Source organism: Dermacentor albipictus, chromosome 8 (genome assembly GCF_038994185.2).
Source record: "Dermacentor albipictus isolate Rhodes 1998 colony chromosome 8, USDA_Dalb.pri_finalv2, whole genome shotgun sequence".
In the NCBI taxonomy this organism is placed as follows: Eukaryota; Metazoa; Arthropoda; class Arachnida; order Ixodida; family Ixodidae; genus Dermacentor; species Dermacentor albipictus.
In genome coordinates, this window is record NC_091828.1 from 20,397,954 (window position 1) to 20,422,240 (window position 24,287).

The 24,287-nt window shown below is 43.6% G+C and overlaps 1 protein-coding gene across 7 annotated transcripts in view; it reads right to left on the reverse strand.

Annotated features, from left to right (window-relative positions):
* Positions 1–24,287, reverse strand: part of LOC135919593 (uncharacterized) — a 40,593-nt gene extending 16,306 nt beyond the window's left edge. For 6 of the 7 annotated variants that reach the window (XR_010570018.1, XR_010570019.1, XR_010570016.1 and 3 more), the window contains exons 1-3: positions 23,571–24,284; positions 8,621–8,869; positions 1,257–1,326 (exon numbers count right to left, since the gene is read on the reverse strand). Coding sequence is in view for 2 of the 7 variants with exons in the window: in XM_065453508.1 (XP_065309580.1) it covers positions 1,257–1,326; positions 8,621–8,869; positions 23,571–23,951 (700 nt within the window). In the remaining 5 variants the exon portion in view is untranslated. Of the gene's footprint in view, positions 1–1,256; positions 1,327–8,620; positions 8,870–23,570 lie in introns of all 7 variants that reach the window. The other variant, XM_065453509.1, reaches the window with a different exon arrangement.

Sequence of the window (24,287 nt, forward strand, 5' to 3'; positions counted from 1 at the left end):
AGTGACCTGAACTGGGAAGAATTGAGGATAAGAGTTAATGGAGAATTCCTTACTAACTTACGATTCGCTGATGATATTGCCTTGCTTTGTAACTCAGGGGACCAAGTGCAATGCATGCTCACTGACCTGGAGAGGCAAAGCAGAAGAGTGGGTCTAAAAATTAATCTGCAGAAAACTAAAGTAATGTTTAACAGTCTCGGTAGAGAGCAGCAGTTTACAGTAGGTAGGGAGGCACTGGAAGTGGTAAGGGAGTACATCTACTTAGGGCAGGTAGTGACGGCAGATCCGGATCATGAGACGGAAATAATCAGAAGAATAAGAATGGGCTGGGGTGCGTTTGGCAGGCATTCTCAGATCATGAACAGCAGGTTGCCGTTATCCCTCAAGAGAAAAGTATATAATAGCTGTGTCTTACCAGTACTAACCTACGGGGCAGAAACCTGGAGGCTTACGAAAAGGGTTCTACCTAAATTGAGGACGACGCAACGAGCTATGGAAAGAAGAATGATGGGTGTAACATTAAGCAATAAGAAAAGAGCCGATTGGGTGAGGGAAAAAGCGCGAGTCAATGACGTCTTAGTTGAAGTCGAGAAAAAGAAATGGGCATGGGCAGGACATCTAATGAGGAGCGAAGATAACCGATGGTCATTAAGGGTTATGGACTGGATTCCAAGGAAGAGAAGCGTAGCAGGGGGCAGCAGAAAGTTAGGTGGGTGGATGAGATGAAGAAGTTTGCAGGGACAACATGGCCACAATTAGCACATGACCGGGGTAGTTGGAGAAGTATGGGAGAGGCCTTTGCCCTGCAGTGGGCATAGCCAGGCTAATGATGATGATGATGTTTTATCGAGGTTTAACTGTAATTGGTGCATTTTTTGAGTAATAAAGCATTTCTGGCATGGCACTAGGTACAGGCATCACGGCTGTCTGATAATGCAAAGTACCCCTCTAAACGGCTAAAGTCATGCAGAAAGGAAATCAATTTCTAGCCTGTGTAGCAGGATGGAAGGCTTTTCGTCAACACACATATCACCAGACCTGTGAATTAAAAATGCTTTGCCAATCTCATTCACCACTCTATCACAGTGGCTAGACAGCACTTTTGTGCTAGATAATAAGATGCAATCTGTGTTATGTGCAGCGTAATGACAAGTTTGAAGATGGTGCTGTTTAAGAGGAAGCTTTTCTGGTTGGTAAGGCTATTTAAACACCAGCCGGTGTCGTCATTCTATGGGAAGAGACCACAGAACACTGACCTGTATCTGGAAGACTGTGTGTGCTTAGGCTTTTTGTGCTGCTCACAGTTTTCTTAGGGTCAGAGCATGTCTGCAAACAAAAGAAAAAGGAATCAAAGCATGACTGCAGTAAAGTACTGCTAACACCCTTTAGTAAGGATGGTTATGATCTTAGCATCTTTTCTGTAGACTGTTCACAAAGTTAATTTCTCTGCAAAATAATGAATGCACTTGCAAAAAAAAAAAAAAAAGCGAAGAGGAAGCTTTAGTTCTGGGGCTGCTACCTAAATAGTACATGGGAATGGAGAAGTCGCTTTTCTCAGCAACCACTGCATCAATTTTAAAGTTAAATTTTAGAGAACGTTGGAGGCCAATTTTTGACTGAGGATGTCAATTGTTTTGATAAATATTGTTGAAAAATGCAAATTATGAGAAAATGAAACTATCAAGGTTACAACGCTGTAACTCGGCTATGGAAAACGATATCACAATTCTGTTAACCCCACCTAATAGCAAATTTAAAGCAGACAAAATCAATGTATTATACAAGGCTCTCAAATGCACCAACAGTATGCAAATAGGACTTTTGCAAGACCCTCGTAAACACTAACAAATTCACCTACGATATCAATTAATACAACAAATTTGTTTGTTTTAGATGCTCTTACGGATGCAGTTTACAGACTTACGATATCTGTTTTTGGTGCAAAGTTATGGGCTTGTAATATTTAATTTCTTTTAGCTTGCTAGTTTTTGAAAATTTTGTTAAGAAATCCAGGGCCTCAATAAAAATTCTGCTACCTACAGCCACTAGGAGTTAACTTTCTCTGTTAAACGCAGTAAGTTTCATTCAAATCAGTACATAGGTTGCCTCAGAAAAGCATTTTTATGTTTTACATGTATCTGAATGGGCGGTGCTGGAGCTGGCCTCGAGCTAAAGCTTCCTCTTAAATAGAAAGCTTGGAAGACATGGCTTAGCCTGCCAAGCGACAAACTCAAAGCCAGCTTCTCGTCGGATGACAAACCCTGCATAACCAGCCCCTCGTCCATGACTGACAGCCCGCAGTTCTTTTCAGCATCGCCATCAGCAGTGACCTTGCACAAACCACCAACATTTTCAAATGTCCTAGTCTCATTTTACCGCACAATGCTATGTCAGTGATGCATGTGTGGCTTCTGTTCAAAATATTGGGAGTTTTAGTGCCGTGCTGCCACGTGATACTTTGCAGACATGATATGTATCACATGATCCACGCACTCTACACGTCTGTTTGCAAAGTACAAACCTGGTGAGGGGCAAGAGCAAACAACATCAAGCCAACATCAAGCTAACTTCAAGATGATGGTGTGGGCTGGTAGATCTGTCATACGGGGAACTTCACAGCATTACAAGGACCAAGATGCATGGCGCAACACAATGCCATATGTATTCCTGCGTGTTGTTATATGCCGTGTTTATTATTGTGGTACCACTCCGTTTACCAGCATCACAGCTGCAGTTCAAGTTCAAGCCCAAAGATGCAAAACACAATGTGCACAAGACAAAGGGTTCATGGGAGACTTAAAGGAACACTTAAGAGAAATCACTGTAGAGGGATAAAATATTGTTTCAAAACTCTATTTCAATCTTTTGTGGTAAGAGGTTGCTCATTAGAAGAGTTTCTTCAAAATTTTGCACCGAAACCCCAGCACTAGTTCACCAGTGCGACGAATTTCAAAATGTTTTTTCATATTTGTGCCATTTTGGTGCCTTCAATATTTATGAAAGTTAGCGAGTTAAGCCTCTGGCTCTTCTAGAACACAATGTAATCTATCTCAATCAATCGATCTCGATCTATCTCGATCAATCTATCGATCAAAAAGAACTCACAGGGCAGTTACAAGCATGTAACATGAATTTTTAAGTTAGTTAATTAGTTAATTTGGGTTTAATGGCGCAAAAGCGACTAAGGCCATGCTGCGCCAGCCACAAGATATTAAGAAATCAAATATTAAATCTGCGAAAGCTGCGTTACTTTATAGTCTGTGCAAAAAAATGGTTTCTTCTTAAAAGCTCAACAAGTCAGTGAAAGTCAGGGGATCACCTCCCAGTATTGAGGCATGTAAAGGCGATGTGTAAGTTATAGAGATTCCGTAAAAGCTTTCGTCTCTGTTTTTCGGTATGCGCACATGTCATAATAATGGGCGTTACTGAAAGTGGTTCATGGCACTTCTCGGAAGTTGGCAGGTTTCCATTTTGAAGTGAATGTTTAAGTGTTAGCTGTGGTGTGGGATAGGCATCTTTGCTTCCAATCTCAAGCTAGCTGAATTGTTTGGGGATGTGAAGGTCTTGTCTCTTCCATGGCATTTCAGTGTGATAGAGTTTATAGGGTTCTTTTTTAAACTGCTATGCTTCTCTCTGACACTTGAGCGCTAGGACAATAAATGAGATGTTGACCATGGCACGATGACAACTGTATATGACAATGAATACATGACAATGGTGCCACAATCTCGACTGAATGACAACAGCCTTATACGATGGAATGATGAAGAAGGAATGAAGACAATAGGACGACAACAACTGTATGACAGGAATGATGACACTATATGGCAACGATGAGTGACAATGACGGTGTAACGTCAACACCGAGGAAATAGCACATACCCAGTAGCACATACTCATAAGAAATGTAGACTCCAATATCTTTGGGATTGGCTCGCCACTGTGGATGGTGCCAACGACACAAAACTGAGCAACGAGCTAAAATTAGCTAATGCTTCAAGATAGGGGGTGCGACTTTCAAAATTTTCTTATACAAATTGAATACGAATACTTAGAATATTATATCGAATAACCAATAATGATAAGCACATGCATTAATCAGAAAGCTGGGTTAATTTGTTATTTTGGACATTGCAATTACATGGTCAATGACGGAAGTCTACACTAGCAAGCTGTTATGGGGTGCGAGTTCCACCACTGGAAAAGCTGGCGCCGTCGCTGGCGTGACATAGTATGAAGGATCATGTGGACACAGCAGCCACATCACCTGCTATGGAAGTGCTGAAGCGAGCTGAAAATGCAAGTTTTAAAGTTCCACCTGCACTGCGATTCTGATTAAGGGAGGAGGTTTTCCCGCTTCGGTTGTGTAGTTGACAACACTTGAAAGCCCTATAATGGGTAGTGGCTGCCCTTGAAGGCGTCCAACATGGTAGGCTATTGCTTGGTGCCGCAGTGTCGGACGTACAGAAGGGAGCCCTGTGTCAGCCTTCACATGTGCCCGCAGGACAAGAAGCTCCATGAAGCTTGGATCACGAAACTTAGAACCGGCAAGCAGCCATCGGCTACAACTTGGGTGTGCAGCAAGCACTTCTGCAAGGAAGATTTCTGGTACGGCTTCAGGATTGTGATGTTCAGTAAGTAGCAGAAAGCACACACTGAGACGGTCGCCCACGTGTGCTGCCCGGCTAATGTCATGAAGCTTTGGTCTATGAAAGTGTTGATGCTAGATAGTGGCAAGTTCGCCGGAATGGAAATGAAACGGTAAAAAGTACATAAAAAAAAACATAGCATATGCTCATGCTTGCATAGCACCAAACAATCAAACGTACTGGACTAAGAAGCAAAGCAGTGGGCACACAATTGTTCACTAAGAAAACCAGCAAACATACAGTGCGATGCAACTTGAGAAATAATGATATTATAACATCCAGGACTTTAAGTATAAAAATAAGCAAGAAATTGAATTGTCATTATGGGACATTACAAGTCGCTGTCTAGGCGTCGAAGTCCATAATTATAACAAGATTATTTTTGAATAGCTCTGATAGTGTCCACGCAACAATGTTTGCTTGTGTACTGTCAAATTTTCATATGCTGCAGCCTAAAGCTCACGCCATGGTGACAGTAAGTTTTCTTTACCTCCTTCTTACTTTCGTGGCACAGAGTGCCTCCAAGCTGGCGTAACTAGCTGACTTGGTAGAAAATTTTCTTCAGCTGTCGTCGTTTCTCCTCTTCCATAGAGATGGGACGCCATAGACGTTGCACTTGGAGAATAGACTTTATGTACACAATATTTACATTGACAGCTATTTACAGTGGGTCTGACGTATCAACTCGACATAGCCAATAGTGCATAGCACCGTTTGTACGTCAAGACCCTTAGGTTACACTGGGACCGGCGCCTTAACTCGGCAGAGCCGAAAGTGCAGAGCACCTTTCCTGCGCCCGGAACCCTCATGAGAGGTCGGGAGCCAGGTTTTAAACCTTCAGTTGCTCGTCCCGAACTCCCTCACGGCAAATCACGACACCCCACTGACCTGATTGGGTCAACTGAGCTGTCACTCATTGGGCACTCTCTCTCTCACCCTCTCCCTGCGTTCCTCGAAACATTCAGAGAGATAGACGGAGAGAAAGTAACCACCAAACAACAAATAACATCCCAACCATTTCGTCTCCGCAACATATAAGGAAAATCTCCCTACACTTTGAAAAACACTTACAGGGAACGACCATCTGTGTCGGCCCGTCTTCGTGCCTTAATTAAACCCATTGCGCACTGCGTGCCGCAAAGGGCACCCCTGCCGAAGTGCACCCACCAATTCACAATGCCGTCTTGTGCATGGTTCGTCTCCTCCGGCGGGCCCGTAAAGCTAAGTGCACAGATGGATTTGTTTCGGGTGCCAGCCTACCTTTCAAGAGATCGCGCATCGGGTCACCGCTCCCTCTGGCTTTAAGCTGCCCCTTTGTACCCCAAGCGTGCCCATTGACGCCCTAATGACGCTTTGCCCGCGGTCCGTCTCAGGCAGGGCGCCTCCGTCTGCGCTTCCGGGCCAAAGGGCCCCCAACGTCGCATCCTTTCCTACGTTTCAAGACAGCACGCGCGACAGGTTAAGATGTCCCGACGTGTCGGCGCGGGCTATCTGCCACCAAAGAGCGCCTCCTGACTCATTACCGAAGCGTCCGGCTGGTTTTACTCTTGGCGCAGCCCGAAAACGGTGACCTCCCACAATTCTGGGGCGAAATTACCTCTCAGCGTCCATGCCGTTTGGCAACATCCTTTACAGTGACAAAATGCACTCATGGCAAAAGCTAAACATTGTGCTCTGCTGCATGCTTACAGATGCGCAGTCAGACACCGCGAACCTGCGTGAACCTGTTATGCTCCATTTGTTATACACAGCCACTATAAGAACATATTTCACATAGCGACTGTGAACCTCTCACACAAGAAGCCGGTTCAGGTGACTCCATCGCGGCGACCGCGTGCAGTGAGTGTTCACTGTACGTACACTCAAAACCCGCGATAACAATATCCCGAAACAACTAAATTCTTGCGACAACAAAATATTTTTGTATCACCGGTGAACACCCACAGAATTCTATGTATTTCGTACCCCTCGACAACAAAATGTTGCTTTACTACAATTCTGCATCAACGAAATTTGCCAGAGCGTAAACCTGCATATTACTCACTCACACAAGGCTAGCAGGCCCTGAAGTATGCTCAAACGCAATTTCTCTGCACCAAAATTATGTAAAATACCACCACATTACACCTGCATGGGCACTGCCATTTTTGTTTACAAAAACAACCAAGCACCAGACGCGATCGCATGCGCTGGAAACATGTTGTGGCCAGCATTTATTTTGTTGATCACCCGTCTGAAGCGGCATGCATGTTGCTATCGACATGTGACGACAGTTTTTGTGCATGTAGTGCAGTGCATAATGTTCGCCATGGTGAGAAAAATGTAGCAAAAACAAGGAAATACACATCCCACTGACATGGGATTGTTTATGTCGCTTGAGATGGTGGTCGCAGCATGGAGTGCCACGCATCGGGCCGCAATTGAGCAATTGTCTAGGAATTCGCATCCCTTGCTTCAAGGAAGCTGGTTTTGGTGCCACCCGACAGGCATGGCATGATAATTCGGCACCAGATGTACATTTGCACGCGGGGGCCGCAATCTCAATCAATTGCCTTCGAGTATACGAGATAAGATCACTTTTGCGGTCATCACCGGACATGTTGGTGCTTACAGGCTACAGCGTGCACTGGAGAAATGCTGCTCATGCATGGAGTGCTGTTGCTCTGCGTCCGGTGATGAGTTATGCAAGTTCTCGCAAAAGTGATCGCATCTTCGAAAGCGCATGTGGCGCACTTTGTGCTTTTGGCTATGCAGTTCCATATTGACACGTGTACTTGTCTATCTTTCTCGGTTGACTGCTTTTCAAATGCTAAATGTTATCACTCAGTGCAAGACATGCCTGCATGTATCAGAAGCTTCTTGAATGTTATCGATGACAGTTACCATTGTCTGCCATCACCAAAGCTTGCGTAATCTGATTGTTTTGAGCCATGCAAATAGGATAGTACTTTCTGGAAGACACCCGGGCACCAGCGATTACACCAGAACCTTCGACGAGCGATGGAAGCCGACACGCTTGACGCCCTGATCAGATTTCGACGATCACCCACTGTGTTCACTGCTATTATTGTTCTTTGAGTGTAACTTGCTTTTGTGGGCACAGGCTCTCCCAACAGGAAGTTGGTTAAGCTATTCATAGTTTTGCTGCTGTGTTTTTTCGCCACCACTACTACGTGACAATATCTTTGAACAAGCTTGGTAAAGTAGGCCAACGGAATTTTGACAGTAAAGTTTTGCTCTGCGACGCATTACCTATCTGTGCTGTCTCATTTCGCAACAATTAAATTCTCGCGCAACTGAATTTTTTCGCATTCCCCGCCGATTTCGTTATTGCGAGGTTCAACTGTACTTGGTAAAGAGATAGCATCTACAAACCATTCTGTGCTTTCTGTTTACCCAAGATTATTATGACAGTACCAAACTTTCTTCATTTCAAGAGTATTTACAGAAATGTCCAGGAGAGCTTCCGCTTGGTTATTATGGGGGCCGACAGACAAACCTATGAGGAGCGCAGCTCTATATCTCTCATACTACACAAGCGAGGCGCTTCCGACATATGGCGAGTCCGTAAGTCCTTGACACCAGTACCAAAAAATTTTGTATTTGGCCCATGTTAACTTGGAAAATTTAGCGATTCCCAATAGCTGTCCTTACCAGCCTGTGCCTTATTCATCATTATCATCATAATGAGCCTATTTACCCCAGTCTTGTGCTAGCTGATTCCTGCAAACAGTCTCTGTTTATAAATTGTGCTTCGCTTTCATCTATGTGGTGCCCCGTCACAATACGAATACAACTGAACCTACTTTTCTTTCTCGACTCCTATTAAGTCAACGTTCTAACAAGGAAACCTGTCGAAATGTCAGCTCCAAACTTTTCCACCACTGTCAATGATAATGAGTGATCTGCATGCTTTACATGCTATAACTCAAGGCTGCAAAGGCTTTGTAGACATACGGCGTTGAACAAACCTTGGCAACAACAGTGGTGCTGATGCTGCTGGTGCAGCTACTGCCACTAGCTATGGAAATACAACCACTTTGTTCCTGCTTCACGTGCAGCGTGGGGAGGTCCACAGAGTTGGCAAAGTGGCCGCCCACTGTCAGGCAGCTGTCTGGCTTCCTGTCCCAGGTGCGAGAGCAGCCTTGGCCACTGTTGACTGAGAGCTGGTTTGCGTCGTGCATATCTATCAGCTGGCAGTGGCTGGCATTCGTAGAAGCCTGCAGGTCAAGCAAGGAATGGCAGAACATTGCTGCCTATGTATCTTGAAAGGTTTCTGCACAAGAAAAATACAACGGTGAAGGATACGCTAATGACACATTTCTTTCTTTTTACCTCTAAATTGGTCTAGAGCCAAACCGTTTTGGGGTTCTTTTAAGCACCTTTCATTCATCTTAAAACATCTTGTACGCAAACAAACAGGGACAAAGAATAAAAGAAACACAAGGACGAGCGCTTTCTAACAACTGGTTTTATTTTTGAAGAACCACCTGCTTAAATACCCACAGATCTGCGCGATCTAGTCAACAAAGCACGCCTATAGCACAGTTGTTAGAAAGCACTCGTCCTTGTGTTTCTTCTATTCTTTGTCCCTGTTTGTTTGCGCACAAAAGTGCGCACAAAAGTTTTAAGATGAATCTGTTCCAACTAGGCCGACTCGCAGTAATGCTTCAGTTCATTTCTAGTTCTTCCGGCCCTCTTTCTACTTGTCCAAACAAAAATACGCTATAGGCGTGCTTTGTTGACTGGATCGCGCAGATCTGTGGGTATTTAAGCAGGTGGTTCTTCAAAAATAAAACCAGTTGTTAGAAAGCGCTCGTCCTTGTGTTTCTTCTATTCTTTGTCCCTGTTTGTTTGCGCACAAAAAGTTTTAAGATGAATCTGTTCCAACTAGGCCTACTCACAGTTATGCACCTTTCATGTTTCTCTTGGGTGTTCATGCATTGTGCAATAAAGGTTCAGCTGTGGATCAGTGCTGTCCGCTTGCGCTTCTCTAATGTCCATGTCCTAGTAATCGAAGGTTGTGGCTTCATGGGCTGACCATGATACCAGTGCAAGGTATCTGTCCTGGAAATGATTTTCATGTGGTTTGTAACTCAGGCAAATACTGCAGGCAGGGCAACTTTACATCAAACACACACTTCACAGCACTGACCAACAAAGTTAACTGATAAATGTCCCCAGCAACATATCTAAGCAGGTCTATACTTTGAGGCTACAACTTGACAGTGACAATCACCCTCTAATGTTTCTGCCAAACTTATAGCATTTTTTTGTTTTATTGATTCATTCACAAGTGTCAATTGCAGGTAAAAAAAGAAAGTTACAACTTTTTTTGTGCAGCAACCATGCACAATATAGTGTGCCGAGAACAGGTTTCATTGTAACATACGGTGCCAAAACTCAGGGGGCGAACTGCTGCTTGATACCTACAGGCTAAAAATTGCAAATGCAATAATATCTCAGCTGAAGCTTACATAAAACCACCCATGGCTCACAAAAATTTAACCCCTTCTGTGCCTCGCATGAGCTGTGTTCGTCCATGCGTTTCTGGTGAAAATGGCCAAGGCCGAGCTTTGCTCCTCGACAGTACTTTTTATTTCCTCGCTATGTCATAAATGAGATGGTTCCATCTCAGTGCTTCTGGCAGTAGACGATCCAGTGAAAGCAGGAGCAAGATTATTCTGTAAGACATATTTTCTGCACATATGACCACACACAAAAGAAAGACACGCACCAGACAACACAGGCAATGTATGTGTCTTTGTTTTGTGTGCGTCTTGTTTGCTGCAAGTATGTCTTGTATCAACTACCAACTAAATAAATAAGCAGTTCTCCTGGAGCTTATTCTGGTGAAGCAAGCAAAACAAGTTGGCAACGAGGGTCTTTAAATATGGCACTGCTAACAGCTCAAACTTCATTGGCTTCTTCAGAGAAAAGAAAAAATGACTTCACCAATGAATTCAATGATTCTGAAGGTGAAGTGCACTGCTCTTCAAGTGAAGAAGACGATGATATTCTTCATGCAGTCAGCTCATCTTCTACTGATGTATTCTAACGGCAAAGACGAAGCAACATTTTCTCTCTTTTTGGAGCAAGTGTGTTAAAACGAGAGAGTGAGGGTACGAATGCATGTTCCAGTGGGAGATTGAGAGCAGATTACGAGCAGTGATCATTCCATGGAGCAGTCGAAGCCACTCCCTGAAAATCGGCAGACTGGACTGGAACTCTGCATGACATATTTTTTTATGCGTGCATTTTTGTGTGCTTCCAGCTCACAACATTTAATGGTGCCGTGATCTTTTTCGTGCCAATGGAGGACCCTATGCATGACATGTCAAGGTGTGCTGCATGGCTTCTGGTGTTTGATAGCGACATCCCAGACTCAGATTCTTCAAGTTCTGACATGTGCAATGAATTGGACGCAGACAGTAATGCTGAAGCTGCCAGAGACAGGCAGATGACACTGGTAGAGAAGAGTGGAAGTGTGTGACCATGGATAAGATATCCTGGGTAACTATGAATCTGGTAGAGAACTCCCATTCCCTCTCTCATGCTACGTCCTCCAGCAGTGTGGCTTGTGTTCCAATTGTGAATTTGGAGGCACTGCTCTGTGCCAGAAAGAGGTGCCTACTTGCAGAGTAAGTCGGCTGCTCTGACTTTGCCACTGGAATACCCTGTAAGAGTGAGTATCTCACAGTACATGGCATAGTGCTGTTAAACTTCACTTTTGTAATAATGGCTGAGATTTTAAATAAATACACACTTAAAATATTTTGTGCTGTTTCCTGTAAAAAACACACCATAATAAGAAAATTTCGCAATTATGAGTCAGAATTTGGAATAATAACTTGACATGGATGGCGCTTAAGTCTCAAAGAATGAAACAGGGCCTTTCTCTTCAAGTAGAAGGATAGCATGAAACAATATGTTGCAGAAGAGGCTATAAAACATTCGTGTGGATGTTTTGCACTGGGAAATGAAATTTAAAATTGATTTATTTAATTAATTTACTTAAGGTAAGCTGCAGAAAGATTTTTGAGTGTGTAAAAAGCCTAAATTCATACAGTGTAGACATAGAAAAGCCTCCATGCAAATTCTAATGTGTGGAACAGAAGTGGATGTCTCTCAAAGAGCTTGCAGACATAGATGTTTCTGATAAATGAAAGGAAAAAAAACACAAGAACAATACCGCCCTCGGTAAATTCTGTCTTTCTTTTCTTTCATTATTAGAACATAAAACATAGTCAAATATTTTATCAGCCTGCCAAAGCAATGATGCTTTTGAGTGAGACTGGGCAGTGCTCTGGCCTGAATGAAAGTCTTGAGCTTAAGAACAGAGGAAACAGTAGGAAGAGATAAAAAATAAAAAGTACAATAGCAAAATTAAATTTCTTACATGTGCCACAAACAGCAACCTGTAGTCTGCGAAAGCATCAATGCTTTTATGCGGACCACTGTGTATTTGCCTTCAACAAGGCAAGTACACAATTTCAATCCCTTCCATTCCCTCACCCTTTTCTTGCATTGGTCGACTAATTTCTAGTATTTGTTCCTGCACGAGCAATAGTTTAAGCAAAGACATATTACAGCAGCAAAATGTATGTACAGCACAATGCTCTATTTCACCATATACAGTTGTCAATGTTTTAGAAATGTAGCAGTCATCAATCACTATTAGAAAGTAAAAAGAACACAACACTATAGTCTGTTTTATACAATTGTTAGCGAAAGTTCATCAGAAAAAGTCCTGCCACATGGTTTGCTTCTGCTATTCCCAGCCACTTGTCAGAACCGTGTGACGTACACAATCTTTTATTTTCCTGAATGACGATACTTTGGGAACTTGTATTTTATTAAAGTAGAACGGTACATAAAATGATCTCATTCTTTTACCATAGCTTGTGAATGCTTTAGCCCGAACGAATATCTCAGTCTTGCGCAGATCACAAGCTTTTATGTTTTTTGTTTTAAAGGATTCATCAAAATAATGCTTCATAAATATCAAGGAGAGAAAAAGTTGTTTAACATCAAATATACCATGTTCTGCCATCAGCTCACTGTGGCTGATGGAGTTGTTGTTTGTTCCGTATGCTATGTTATTCATTATTTTTGTTATTGTTCTATTTAACACGTTGAGCCTATATGGCGAAGGAAGTTCGTAATGCCATACCGTAATACGGTTTCAGCCTTATATGTGAGTTTTTTTAACTGAACGTCACATACTGATCTGATTTTGTGCATGACTGCACATACTGCTCGGAGTCTTTTAGCTACATGTTGTATGTGAGGGACAAATGTGAAATATTCATCGAAAATAACACCAAAGTACTTTATTTTTGTAGCATAATGCATACTTTGGCAAGAGCATCCAATGCAGCATTCACTATGCAAGTATACATGTTCAGTTAGCTGCACTTTTTTGTATGGGCTGTGAAAGCAGATTAACTGTGTTTTTGCTTTGTTCACAAATATGTAGTTGTTCTCAAACCATGCCATTATTTTGTATATATTGTCCTCTAACAAAGTAATGCATTCATTAATATTGTTACGCTCTTAGGTGCATAGTGGGTTCACGCCTCAACAAACAGTATGCGGGGGCACCGAAGAGTGGTGAACGAGAAAGACGACGTGTGGCTGGCTGGCTGAATCTCGACAGGCGCTCAGCTGATCAAGGCCATCGCTTCTAACTCTACCCGGCTGCAAAGTAACGCCTTTTGTAGGCGCAACAAAGTGGTGGAGGTGCTGGGTACGACAGGACGTACCACGGAGTCGCAACAACCAGAACTTCGCCGGAGCCGTCGTCTTGCCGGTCTCTTGCCAACGACCTTCCCTATGGCTCAGGACGGAGGTGGACAAATGCCAGCTCAAGTTTCACCTTCTCAAAGGTCAGCATCAGTTGGACCTTTGTAGCACTACATGGAACCACGCTCGTTCGCGGGAAAAGTGGGCGAAGACGTCGACGAGTGGCTGATGCACTACGCAAGGGTGAGCCGCTACAACCGTTGGGATTCTGTCACTCAGCTTGAATATGTCGCGCTCTTTCTGAGTGAGACAGCGCTGATGTGGTAAACCACGAAGACTCCCTAACAACGTGGGAGCACTTTGTCGAGGAAATTATGAAGTGTTTTGGCGACACCCACGCCAAACAGAAACGCACCGAGAGAACACTTGTTCAAAGAGCTCAAGCTCCTGGAGAAACATGCACTATTTACATAGAGGAAATCCTCAAACTGTGCAAAATCGTAAATCCGCAGATGTCCGAGGAAGACCGAGTCGGACATCTCCTCAAAGGAATTGCAGAAGATGTATACAATTTCCTCATAAGTCGGGAACACGTTGGTTCCGTCTCAGATGTCGTGCGTCATTGCCGTACGTTTGAGACGTTGAAAACACGTCGCATTGTGCCAAAGTTTGGACGCCTGGCGAATGTGACAACCATTGCCAGCGTCGATGAGAGCCCGTCTGCCGATCTTTCGTCTACTATACGGCAGATCGTGCGTGAGGAACTGCTGCGGCACCAGGAACTTGCTCGCGACGTCATACGACAACCTGACGCTTATTACCCGGCAACACATGGCACATGCCGCTTCCAACGACGGACTGCGACGCGCACAACTTCGACTGCTATAGTGCATCACTGGAGCCGGGATTTCCTGATATAAATACCTTCAAGGTCGAGCAACAAAAAGACAGAACTTTAGAACCACTGCTCATTACTGCAAGGCAATCAGCACCATCCACTCGTTTCTGTGTTCGTGATGGGGTTCTTTACAAAAAGAATTATTCTACTACAGGCCCACGATATCTTCTGGTGGTCCCGGAGAGTCTCCGTGTCTCCGTCTTGCACGCTATGCATGACGATCCAACATCTGGACATTTGGGTTCTGCGCGAACTCTCTACCGCCTTCAAGAAAGGTTCTACTGGCCTAAAATGCGCCAGACGACCGCCCAGTATGTGTCCAGCTGCAGCGAGTGTCAACCTTATAAGCGTCCGACAAGTGCTCCTCCTGGTCAACTCCATCCAGTGCCACCCCCCAGCACTTCCTTTGAGCAAGTTGGCATCGACCTCCTCGGTCCTTTTCTGCGTTCATCCGATGGGAATCGCTGGATTATCATGTGTGCCGATCACTTGACACGTTACTGTGAGACAGTTGCAATACCATCGGCTACTGCAACCAAAGTGTGTCTTTTTCTGCTGCATTTTGTCATTCTCCGACATGGACCTCCCAGAGTCATCATCAGCGATCGTGGGCGGCAGTTCACTGCAGACGTGGTCGAAGAGATGCTTCGTCTATGTGCTTCAAGGTTTCGACATTCCACCCCATATCATCCCCAAACAAATGGCCTTATGAAACGCACGAACAGAACTCTTACTAACATGCTGTCCATGTATGTCGAGTCATATCATAAGAACTGGGACAGCGTGCTACCTTTCATTGCGTACGCATTTAACACCTCAAAGCATGAAGTTAGGGCTACAGTCCCTTCTTTCTTCTTTACGCTCGTCCGCCTCGTTATACACTAGACACTATCTTCCTGTTTTCCAGCCATGATAATCTTTGTATATCAGAGACAGTCTGTCTTGCTGAAGAAGCTCGACGACTTGCTTCTTTACGCACTCTTGTTTCACAAGACCGCTCGAAGGCACGCTGCGACCGCCGACACGTGATATATGACCCTGGTGATTTAGTGTTGCTCTGAAAATTAACCAGGAAACGTGGACTATGTGAAAAACTGCTGGCCCACTATGTTGGACCCTATGTTATTACGGAGCGCATCAGCATTTAACCTACCGCATAGCATGTCTCACATCAAATGGCCGACGGTCAGTAAAGGCTGAACTTTCGCATGTGGCCCGTTTAAAGCCCTTTATCTCTCGACAGCCTGTTTGACTTGCCCAGCGGGCTTCGTCTGCGCGGAGGGAAATGTTATGCTCTTAGGTGCATAGTGGGTTCACGCCTCAACAAACAGTATGCGGGGGCACCGAAGAGTGGTGAACGAGAAAGACGACGTGTGGCTGGCTGGCTGAATCTCGACAGGCGCTCAGCTGATCAAGGCCATCGCTTCTAACTCTACCCGGCTGCAAAGTAACGCCTTTTGTGGGCGCAACAATATTTTCATCGGGTAATATTAAAGCAGTATCATCAACAAATTGATATAGCTTTGAGTGCAGCGCTAGATGGGCTAAATCATTCACATACAAATTAAAAAGCAGTGGACCTGGTACGGATCCTTGTGGGACTCCATGCTTCATGTGTGTTAACTCACTGTCTATATTTTGAATTTGAATGACCTGATATCGATTTTTGAAGTAGTCTTTAAGAACCTCTATGAAAGGCCCGCGCCGCGGTATCCTATTCTAGCTAATTTTTCAAGGAGTATTTCATCATCTAACATGTCGAAAGCTTTTTTCAGATCTAAAAAAAGCCCAATTACTATGTTATTTTTATCTATTTCAATGTTAATTACGTCTGCAATGTCTTCTAGTAGTGTGATTGTGCTTCTCTTGCAACAAAACCCATACTGTGAATTAGACAACAGATGAAACTTTTCGCAAAAGGAAACCATTTTCTTGTGCATAAGCTTTTCTAGAACACACGACAATGCCGGCATGATTGCTATAGATCTGTAGTTTTCACACTGTTGCCTTTTACCGTTTCTGTAAATTGGTCTAATCAAAGTTATTTTCATTGCATTGGGAATCTGACCCGTCCTAAATACTTCTGAGTAAATATATAGCAGCACACTCGTCAAACAAGCAAAGTCGAAGAATATCTCACGAAATCGAATCCCCATCATATCTTGGCATTCTAGTAATGGAAAATGTGCTTATTACATCCCAAACATCGAGATCAGTTACCTCACTCAAATATGCAGAGTCGACGTTTCATTTTATTGTTATGTCACATGCAGCCCTAGGGGAATTTTCCTAGGGGAATTTTCCTGAAGTTTCTTAACAGTATTTGCAAAGCAGTTATTAAAGTCGTTTGCTCTTTCATCCATTTGTCTTGTGGGAAAATTATTTCTTATGCTTTCGTCTATGTTGCATTTCGCTTGTCTGCCTGTTAGCGAATTTACTATGTTCCACGATTTTCTCAAATTAAATTTACACTCGTTTAGCTTATTACTACAGTATTTATTCATTGCTGGCCTTAGTGAAGCTGTTACCTTATTTCTTGTTTGCTAAATTCTTCTCTTAACTGTACATCTAATTGATTAGCCCTACTTCGGTGCCCACAGCTTTTCTTTGATGTAACTTAACTATTGAATTTCATTGGTAATCCATGGTTTTTCAATTTTCCTTTTTTTAATGGTAATTATCTTTTGCCGTTTATCATAAATTGTTCTAAATATACCAGTTAGCTTCTCGTACGCTTGTAAATAATTTAGTGCTAATAAGGTGTCCCAATGATATTCTCTAATTAATCTATCAATCTTCTGGTTACCGAAGATATGGAATTCTTGTTTAGTCTCCCCATGTGAAATGGGTAAGTCTTCACTGAACATAGTGAGAGCAATTAAATAATGGTCAGCAACTTTTTCTTTTACAATGCTTGTTACAGGTTGCATGCTAGCAACACGCTTTAGTATGTGGTCAATACATGATTTCGTAAGTTTGTTCCCCAAGAATTGTTCTCGCATGACCCCTGTGAAGTTATTTTCTAAGCCATAACTTGAAATGAGAGTGAAACAGTCACTGACATAACTGTTAGTAGTAGAAGAGATATCTATGTTGAGATCACTTACCAGAATTATGTTTTTTCTCTAGTGTTGTTAAAAGACGCTGCAATTCCCCCAAAAATGTGCCTATATGCACCTGGTGGCCTGTAGATAGTGCTGATTATGAATGATGCATGTGCACATTCAACTGATTACAGTAGTAGAGAGTTTTAGAATAGGGGCCCCAAACGTTTTGGGGCCCCATAGAAATAGCGTCAAAGCTACTGCGCATGCGCGAGACGCAAACTGCGTTTGGGTTTTGCATTGGGAACACTATTTCACCGCTTTAGCAGGAGCCCAAATAGCGGTCCCAAAAGCTTTGCGTCAACAAACATGGCGGCACCTATCGAAGCGATGGCTCTAACCTAGCACCAAACTGTGTTTGATTCACGGTAACGCGTCAAGTTCGCAAGCTAAGAGAAGTGACTGCGGTTATCGCTTTCTCTCAACTAGCGTGTGTTATGAAGATTGATTCATTAGACGCCGCTGATTCCGAATTCGAGTGCGGATTTTATGGCTCGTAGGCCTAACACGGCTAAGCTTGGCTGGTGAAGGCACGTAAAGTTGGGTTTGTTGCTCAAAACTAAGCGCAACTAATTGTTTGCTGCTTGAAGAATAACCTCTAAATTGTAATTAAAAGCGAATACACGCAAGTCAAAATTACTATTCCTATCATAAAATGGTATATTTTATTTATTTATTTCTAATAGCTTTTCTTTGACGCCATAGTGGCGCTGTCAGTGCAAGACGCTACCCGCAAACGCAAAGCTCTATTCTAAAGCTCTTCACTCCTGCATGCCCCAACGCTAACACCCACAAAGCTCTTTGGGGCCCCATAATATTGGGGCCCCTATTCTAAAACACTGTAGTATCTCTGCTTCTTTTATAGTTATGGTCAGTCTTTCGCATAGCCAATTGTTTCCAACGTATAACACCTTCTCCTCTTCTCTCGTGACGGCATACCGAAAATTGTTCAAAATTTTTTATTTGATATAACTTAGCATTGGTTTCATCTACACTCACTTCAGTAAGGATAATCACATCTAACCAGCTCTTATATGGCTTCAAATAAAGCTCTAATAGATCCCCATTTCTGTGTATGCTTCTGATGTTCATATGAATCAGATCAAGGCATGCAGTTTTCCTTCCTTGCAGGTGTATCTCTGCCGGTAATTTACTCAGCCTTTAATTGAGTTGGATTCTACTTCCATGTCTACGTCATTTTCATTAAACTCGCTTCATTTTCAATTCTGATAACACTGGCTCCTTCTTGATTTTTTACGAGTACTTTACCATTCTTCACTCACGCGAACTTGTGCGACTTTTCTTTAGCTGCATTATTCGGCATCCACAACAACTTCCTTGCATATGATGTCAGGATTTCATTAATGAAGATTTTATCAAACTTTAGCTGAGTCTTTCGGCTAGCCATGCATCTCTAATTGAACTGTTAGAGAATCTAACCAGTATAGACGGAGTTGACCCTGTCCTAACTCTAATTCTGTGAATTGCCTCTAGCTGTCCATCCATTGGCTTAGTCAGACCCAATTTGCCAGTCCAATTGTTCAAGATGTCTCTCAGGTTTTCATTGTTTGACTGAGGTATTCCGTGGATTTCCATATTACTTCTCCGAGAGTACTATCCTAAACTTTCAATTGTTAGTTTCATCTGCGCGACCTCATCTGACAGACTGTCTAATTTCGCACTTAGGTTCACGGTTGTCATCTGCAGATTTTTAATCTCTTCCATTTGTGTTTGAATCACCTTCAGTAGCCTGTCGTAGTGTGAAGAAATGTATTCCAGTGAACCCTCCATTCCTAAAACTTGCTTATGCTGTTCCTCCAGCTTATGATGCTTAGGGCTAGCATGACTTTCCAGAACACCATGCACTGCAAATATTCGAGGCCATGGTCTCGGACTTCTGCTAACCACCAGGTGCATGCATCGCCTGCTTGGGTGCTACTCAAAGGATCTTGATAAGGAAATTCGACAAAGAGCAGCCCTGTAGCCTTTCCGAGACTGCTTCAATAGCATGAACGACTCGTTTACAACAAATTTATGAAAAATGAATTTTCGCTGCAGTTGGTCTTTCAAATGTGCAACACAGTTAAGACAAGTCAGCATCTTTGAAAGCCATTCCTTAAGTAACAGATGGTTGTGTGTGAGCCTTGCCTGCCCATATGGATCCAGAAGAAAAGTACTACGAAACAGTATAGGCTGTGTGCGCAACTTGTAAAGGCGGGTTTTCGAAAATGGATAATCAGAACTCTTTGCAGCCTACTCAAGGCAAAGTTGGCTTTATGCAGGACTGGGCAGCCGAATAAATGATTACAGAAACAAAAAGACTGTGTAATGTAAAATATATTAGCATCGCACCTGCAAAAAGAAAATACTTTGTTATGCTTCACTACTTATGCAACAGACTCCCACTGAAAGGAGTAAAAGAAGATAGAGCCCTTCCGATGGACTTTGGTGGTGACCCAAGGAATTTCCCCAACACCTCAATGAATTCCGATTAATCATCATCATAATTTCATCAATTAATTAAGTCGAGCGCAAACGAAACCTTTTGACCACTCGCGTCGTCAGCAACAATGTCAATGAGTTCTTTTTTTCTAAAAATGAAATATAACTGAAGAAGTAGCATTTTTTTTCATCTTACAACATAACACCAGGATGTTTATAGCAACTAGTAGTTGAGCACTAGCTACAGAATTTCACTAAGGAGGGCTTTCATCATCGGGCAAGTGCTTGCATGTCCCGAGGGCGTCTCTAATCATGTCTTGCATTTACCTCAATTTTTCGATTATTAAGGCTCTGTTCACAATAATATTGAAGCCCTAGTGATACTCAAGCACTAATCTATCACTTTAGCTTGACTTAGTATTTGCCTTTAGTGTCCCTTTCAAGGACAACATGAAGTCCATCATCATCATGGGCGACTTCAACATGGACCTATATAAACCTGAAAGCAAATGGCCGCCAGTGTTTGTGCAAGAGATATGTGGTGTGCAGTTGGTTCCCCTTTATCTACAAAGATTGGGGGAAGCAAGCGATCATGTTTCTATGAGGGGTGCTCATGAATTATAAGTGTAGAGTGTGCCAATGGATGCGCCACTGGTGATGGCCTTGCTAAGTGCGCTCTGGAAGGAGGCACCCATCGGCTGCAGTTTTCTGCATCCTTGCTCATGATCTTGTTTTATCCCCATTTTCGAAATGAAATAAACAACACCCACCACATGTGTGTGGTGGCTGAAGCTTCAAGGCATGTTGAAAAGCAACTCTTGTGTGATGAGGTGCTCAAATCCCTAAAAGGTCGCCAGTGGCATGGTTCTTCTCATTCCCTGCGAGGCCTCATGTGTGGGAGCAATGGAGCACCACCATATGGTAGAAAACTTCTTGTTGCCATGCTATCTTTCTGTCACTGTGAAGCTTGTCCCACTCGATGTTTACTTGGGTAAGTGACAGGGTTGATCACAACATAGCCACATTTCAGTTCAGTTTGTCCACCATGCCTTGCCGCTACCGTTTGCTGCTTCTTTATTATTTTGCTCTAGCTGGAGTGCACGAGTGTTTCGTGTTGTGTGTTAAAGCTGCTGCAGCCTGCAAGCACTGATTTTGTTGGTTTTATGCAATGCACTAAATTGTCGCACCAGCTGTCATGCACTTCATGTTATTGGATCTATTTTATACATGGCTTCGCACATGTTGAACTGCTGCTACTTGTTTCATGCAGAACTGTTTTGAATGACAAAAAGCTGAGCTAGTTGGTAAGGATTCATTCTGCAAAAAGAAATTGAAGCCTTCGATTACTTTACATAAGGAAGAGTTTAAGTGCCTTAACAGTTATCTCTCAAGTATACCGGCACATGCACCTGACTGACACGTGGTGATACCATTCCAGAGCTTGTACAGATGAGTTTTGCGTCTTTCTTGTTTTTTTCGCCTCAGTGCTCCCTTCAGTTGACAGTCAGCGTTCGTATTGTTCACTTCTCTTCTCTTGTGTCCTGTCTGTACACCTCACCTTTTTGCAGAACTGTTGTCAACTTTTTTTAAGCACAAGGTTTTCACCTCACCTCATTTGCAGCTGGGTTAAATCACATTGTGTTTTACCAGACTGGTTGGATGAATGAATGAATGAATGATAAAGTGCTTCTTTAACAGCTTTATTCTTTTTGCCTGACAACACCCTCAACACTGTGATTAGTTAGAAAATATTTTAGAAAAGAGGTAGCTCAGGACGAGGATTGCTGTTAGCTGCTCCGTATGGTATTGCTGTTCCACTTTCACTGAAAGAATTCCAAGTCGTTTGTGAAGTCAATAAAGCTTGCTGCTGTCTGCGGAGTTACCGCACAGAGTACTTTGTTTCTTTCACAGCTTGGTGCCTTTTTCCTGCGTACTTGGTGATCATATTATTTTTTTGTTAATATCCATTGTGGCATAGAAGTGCAACATTTATGCTGGAAAGGACGGCCCTGCCGCCAGCATCCACTTACCTTCGCTGGCACTGCTCCGTCTTTAAATATAACATACAGCTTCTCTCTTCGGTAACATAAAAAAATATACTCAGAATATGGTAAGACGTTTGCTTTGCAAGTTTCGAAGCAGGTCACTAAGAGAATTTCAAGCAGAGAAAACACTTCTATGAAGAGCAGCTTGTTGGGGTATGTAACGGCGGTGCAGTGCTAACTCACACTATTATTCATGTGTGCGTTTGGTGACTGGCCTGATTAATGTATGCATTTGCATTAACAATTTCACAATTGCTCTTCATGAGGCAATTTTCACGGCAGTTATTCAATGATGTCATGTGCATTCAGCACTAGCAAGTTCACTACAGTGTGTGCCGGCATTGCGCCAAGCTGAGTTGTCCGAGATACAAGTCTGCATCAACAGTAACGCAGCAGGGTGGAATTAAAAAAAGATAATGATTGAGATATAATTCACAAATTGAAATGGCTACTTAACACTATTTCCACTTTGTAACCAGGCTTCGTTATGCTTGTCTGCGGGATGCATCTGCCATGTAAGCGGACTAGGTTGTCCCAAACTCTGGTAACATTGTGTACATGACTGCTTTCATGGAGGCTTGCGCCTTTCCTGCAGCTGTCACCACAAAACAAGCAGTTTTGCACCCGAACAAAAGATAAATCGCAGCCGCAAACTTCAGTCATCAGTGCTGCAAAGGGTTGTCATTAGCTACTGCTCCGAAGTTTGCTTTTGAAACTGCCCACTAGGTGGCTATCAGTGGCGCTTCTATAGGTGGCGCACTATGGATATATGTATGCCATGACGACTTGTGTTTCACCATTCACAGGCCTCTGGTTTCCATATTTGCACTATCTCCTCCCAAAATGCATCGTATTGCTTTGGAAGACCTCATTACCATAGCATGCAAAGTGTCATGTTACGAAATGACCATGACAGTGTTCTCTTTCAGTGCCAAGATGTAAAATAAACATCTATACAATGCCTCATCCATGTTAAAAAAACAAATTACTCAGACAACTTGAGTACTCCTCCTATAATCATGTGTACCAAAGTCAGTGTGTACATAAATTGATGCACAAACATTTGTTTCAGACTCCATGTGTTTTGAATGTGCTTCATTTTGTTTCCTGATGCTTTCTTCCTAGTGCAGTCGCACCAGATTCCTGCGTGCACATACTCTTCGAAAAGACCATGTCGTTTCTCAAACACTTAGACCTTCTATGTTAACGCTCCTACTTGTCCAATTCAATGTAGTAACTCTTACTCGTACAAGCAATCCTTGTTCATTTAAATGATGTTCCAACTCATTGAGCGTGACTGACCTACATGTCACTTTCTGTATTCAAGCACGTGCTAGTCGCATGTGCTTTGGTCTAGGTATTTTGTACGCATTTAATGAGTTGTAGAAAGAAAGCAAATTTGTATCTGATTGATGGCAAGGATGTGCAACCGGACCCGGGACCATATTTACAAAACTTGGCAACAGCGCGTACATAGACAGAAGGACCAGAAGAACGACGAGCGCTTGTCGTCGTCGTTCTTTCTGTCCTTTTGTTTATGTACGCGTTGTAGTCAATTTTTCAACGGAATACCAACTAGCCCGCACCCAAACCCTGCGTCACAATGGCGCTCTTGCGCTAGATTTGTTCGTAAGGGAAAATCTAACCAATCCCGACGCCGAGCGAGCCAATTGCAAGGAACACTCACGAGCGAGGTACTTTGTAAGTCCGGCCCCCGAACGGCCTGGATGGGCGCAGCGCTGCTGCTGGCCTCGGCGATGCGGCGGCGTTTCTCCGGGCTCGTGTAGAGCGTGGGCACCGTGGCGGTTCTAAGTAACAGTGAATTGTTGTGGTAGGCAGAGCCCGTGGTGCGCCTAAGCCACTTGGAGGTGAAGTGCAGCGTACAGACGAAGCCGGTGCGACTGTCGGGCAGCCAGTTGCTTTTGCCGGGGCAGCCGCGCACGAAGTCGAGCCAGGCGCCGTAGAGCTTCGACTGGCGCCGGTCGGGGAAAGGGAGCAGCACGGCGTTCGGGGCGCGCTGCAGGCCGCACACGGCGCAGCGCGGTGGTTCGGCGTCTTCCTTCGGCATGACGCAGCTGTTGCTGTATGCCACTGGAGTAGTGAGAGACTAGACCAGTGGCTAGACCCTGTTTGAGCGCACTCGCGCACGACGGCACGGCATCGATCGTTGAACGAAGGTCGCACAACGCACACCGGCACCAAACCACATATTAAGCCATTGTGCAGACACGCACCGGGACACCTTCTTCCGTTCCTTAGCACAATGTTCACACAAGCGCTGGCGATCGTGCTAGCGATGTTGTCGTTTACCACGGCTAGAGTGACCCACAGCAACAACCCATGGCCACTACGGTTTATTCTGGAAATTCCGCCATTTTCTTCGAAGCGTGACGTAGGCGCGACG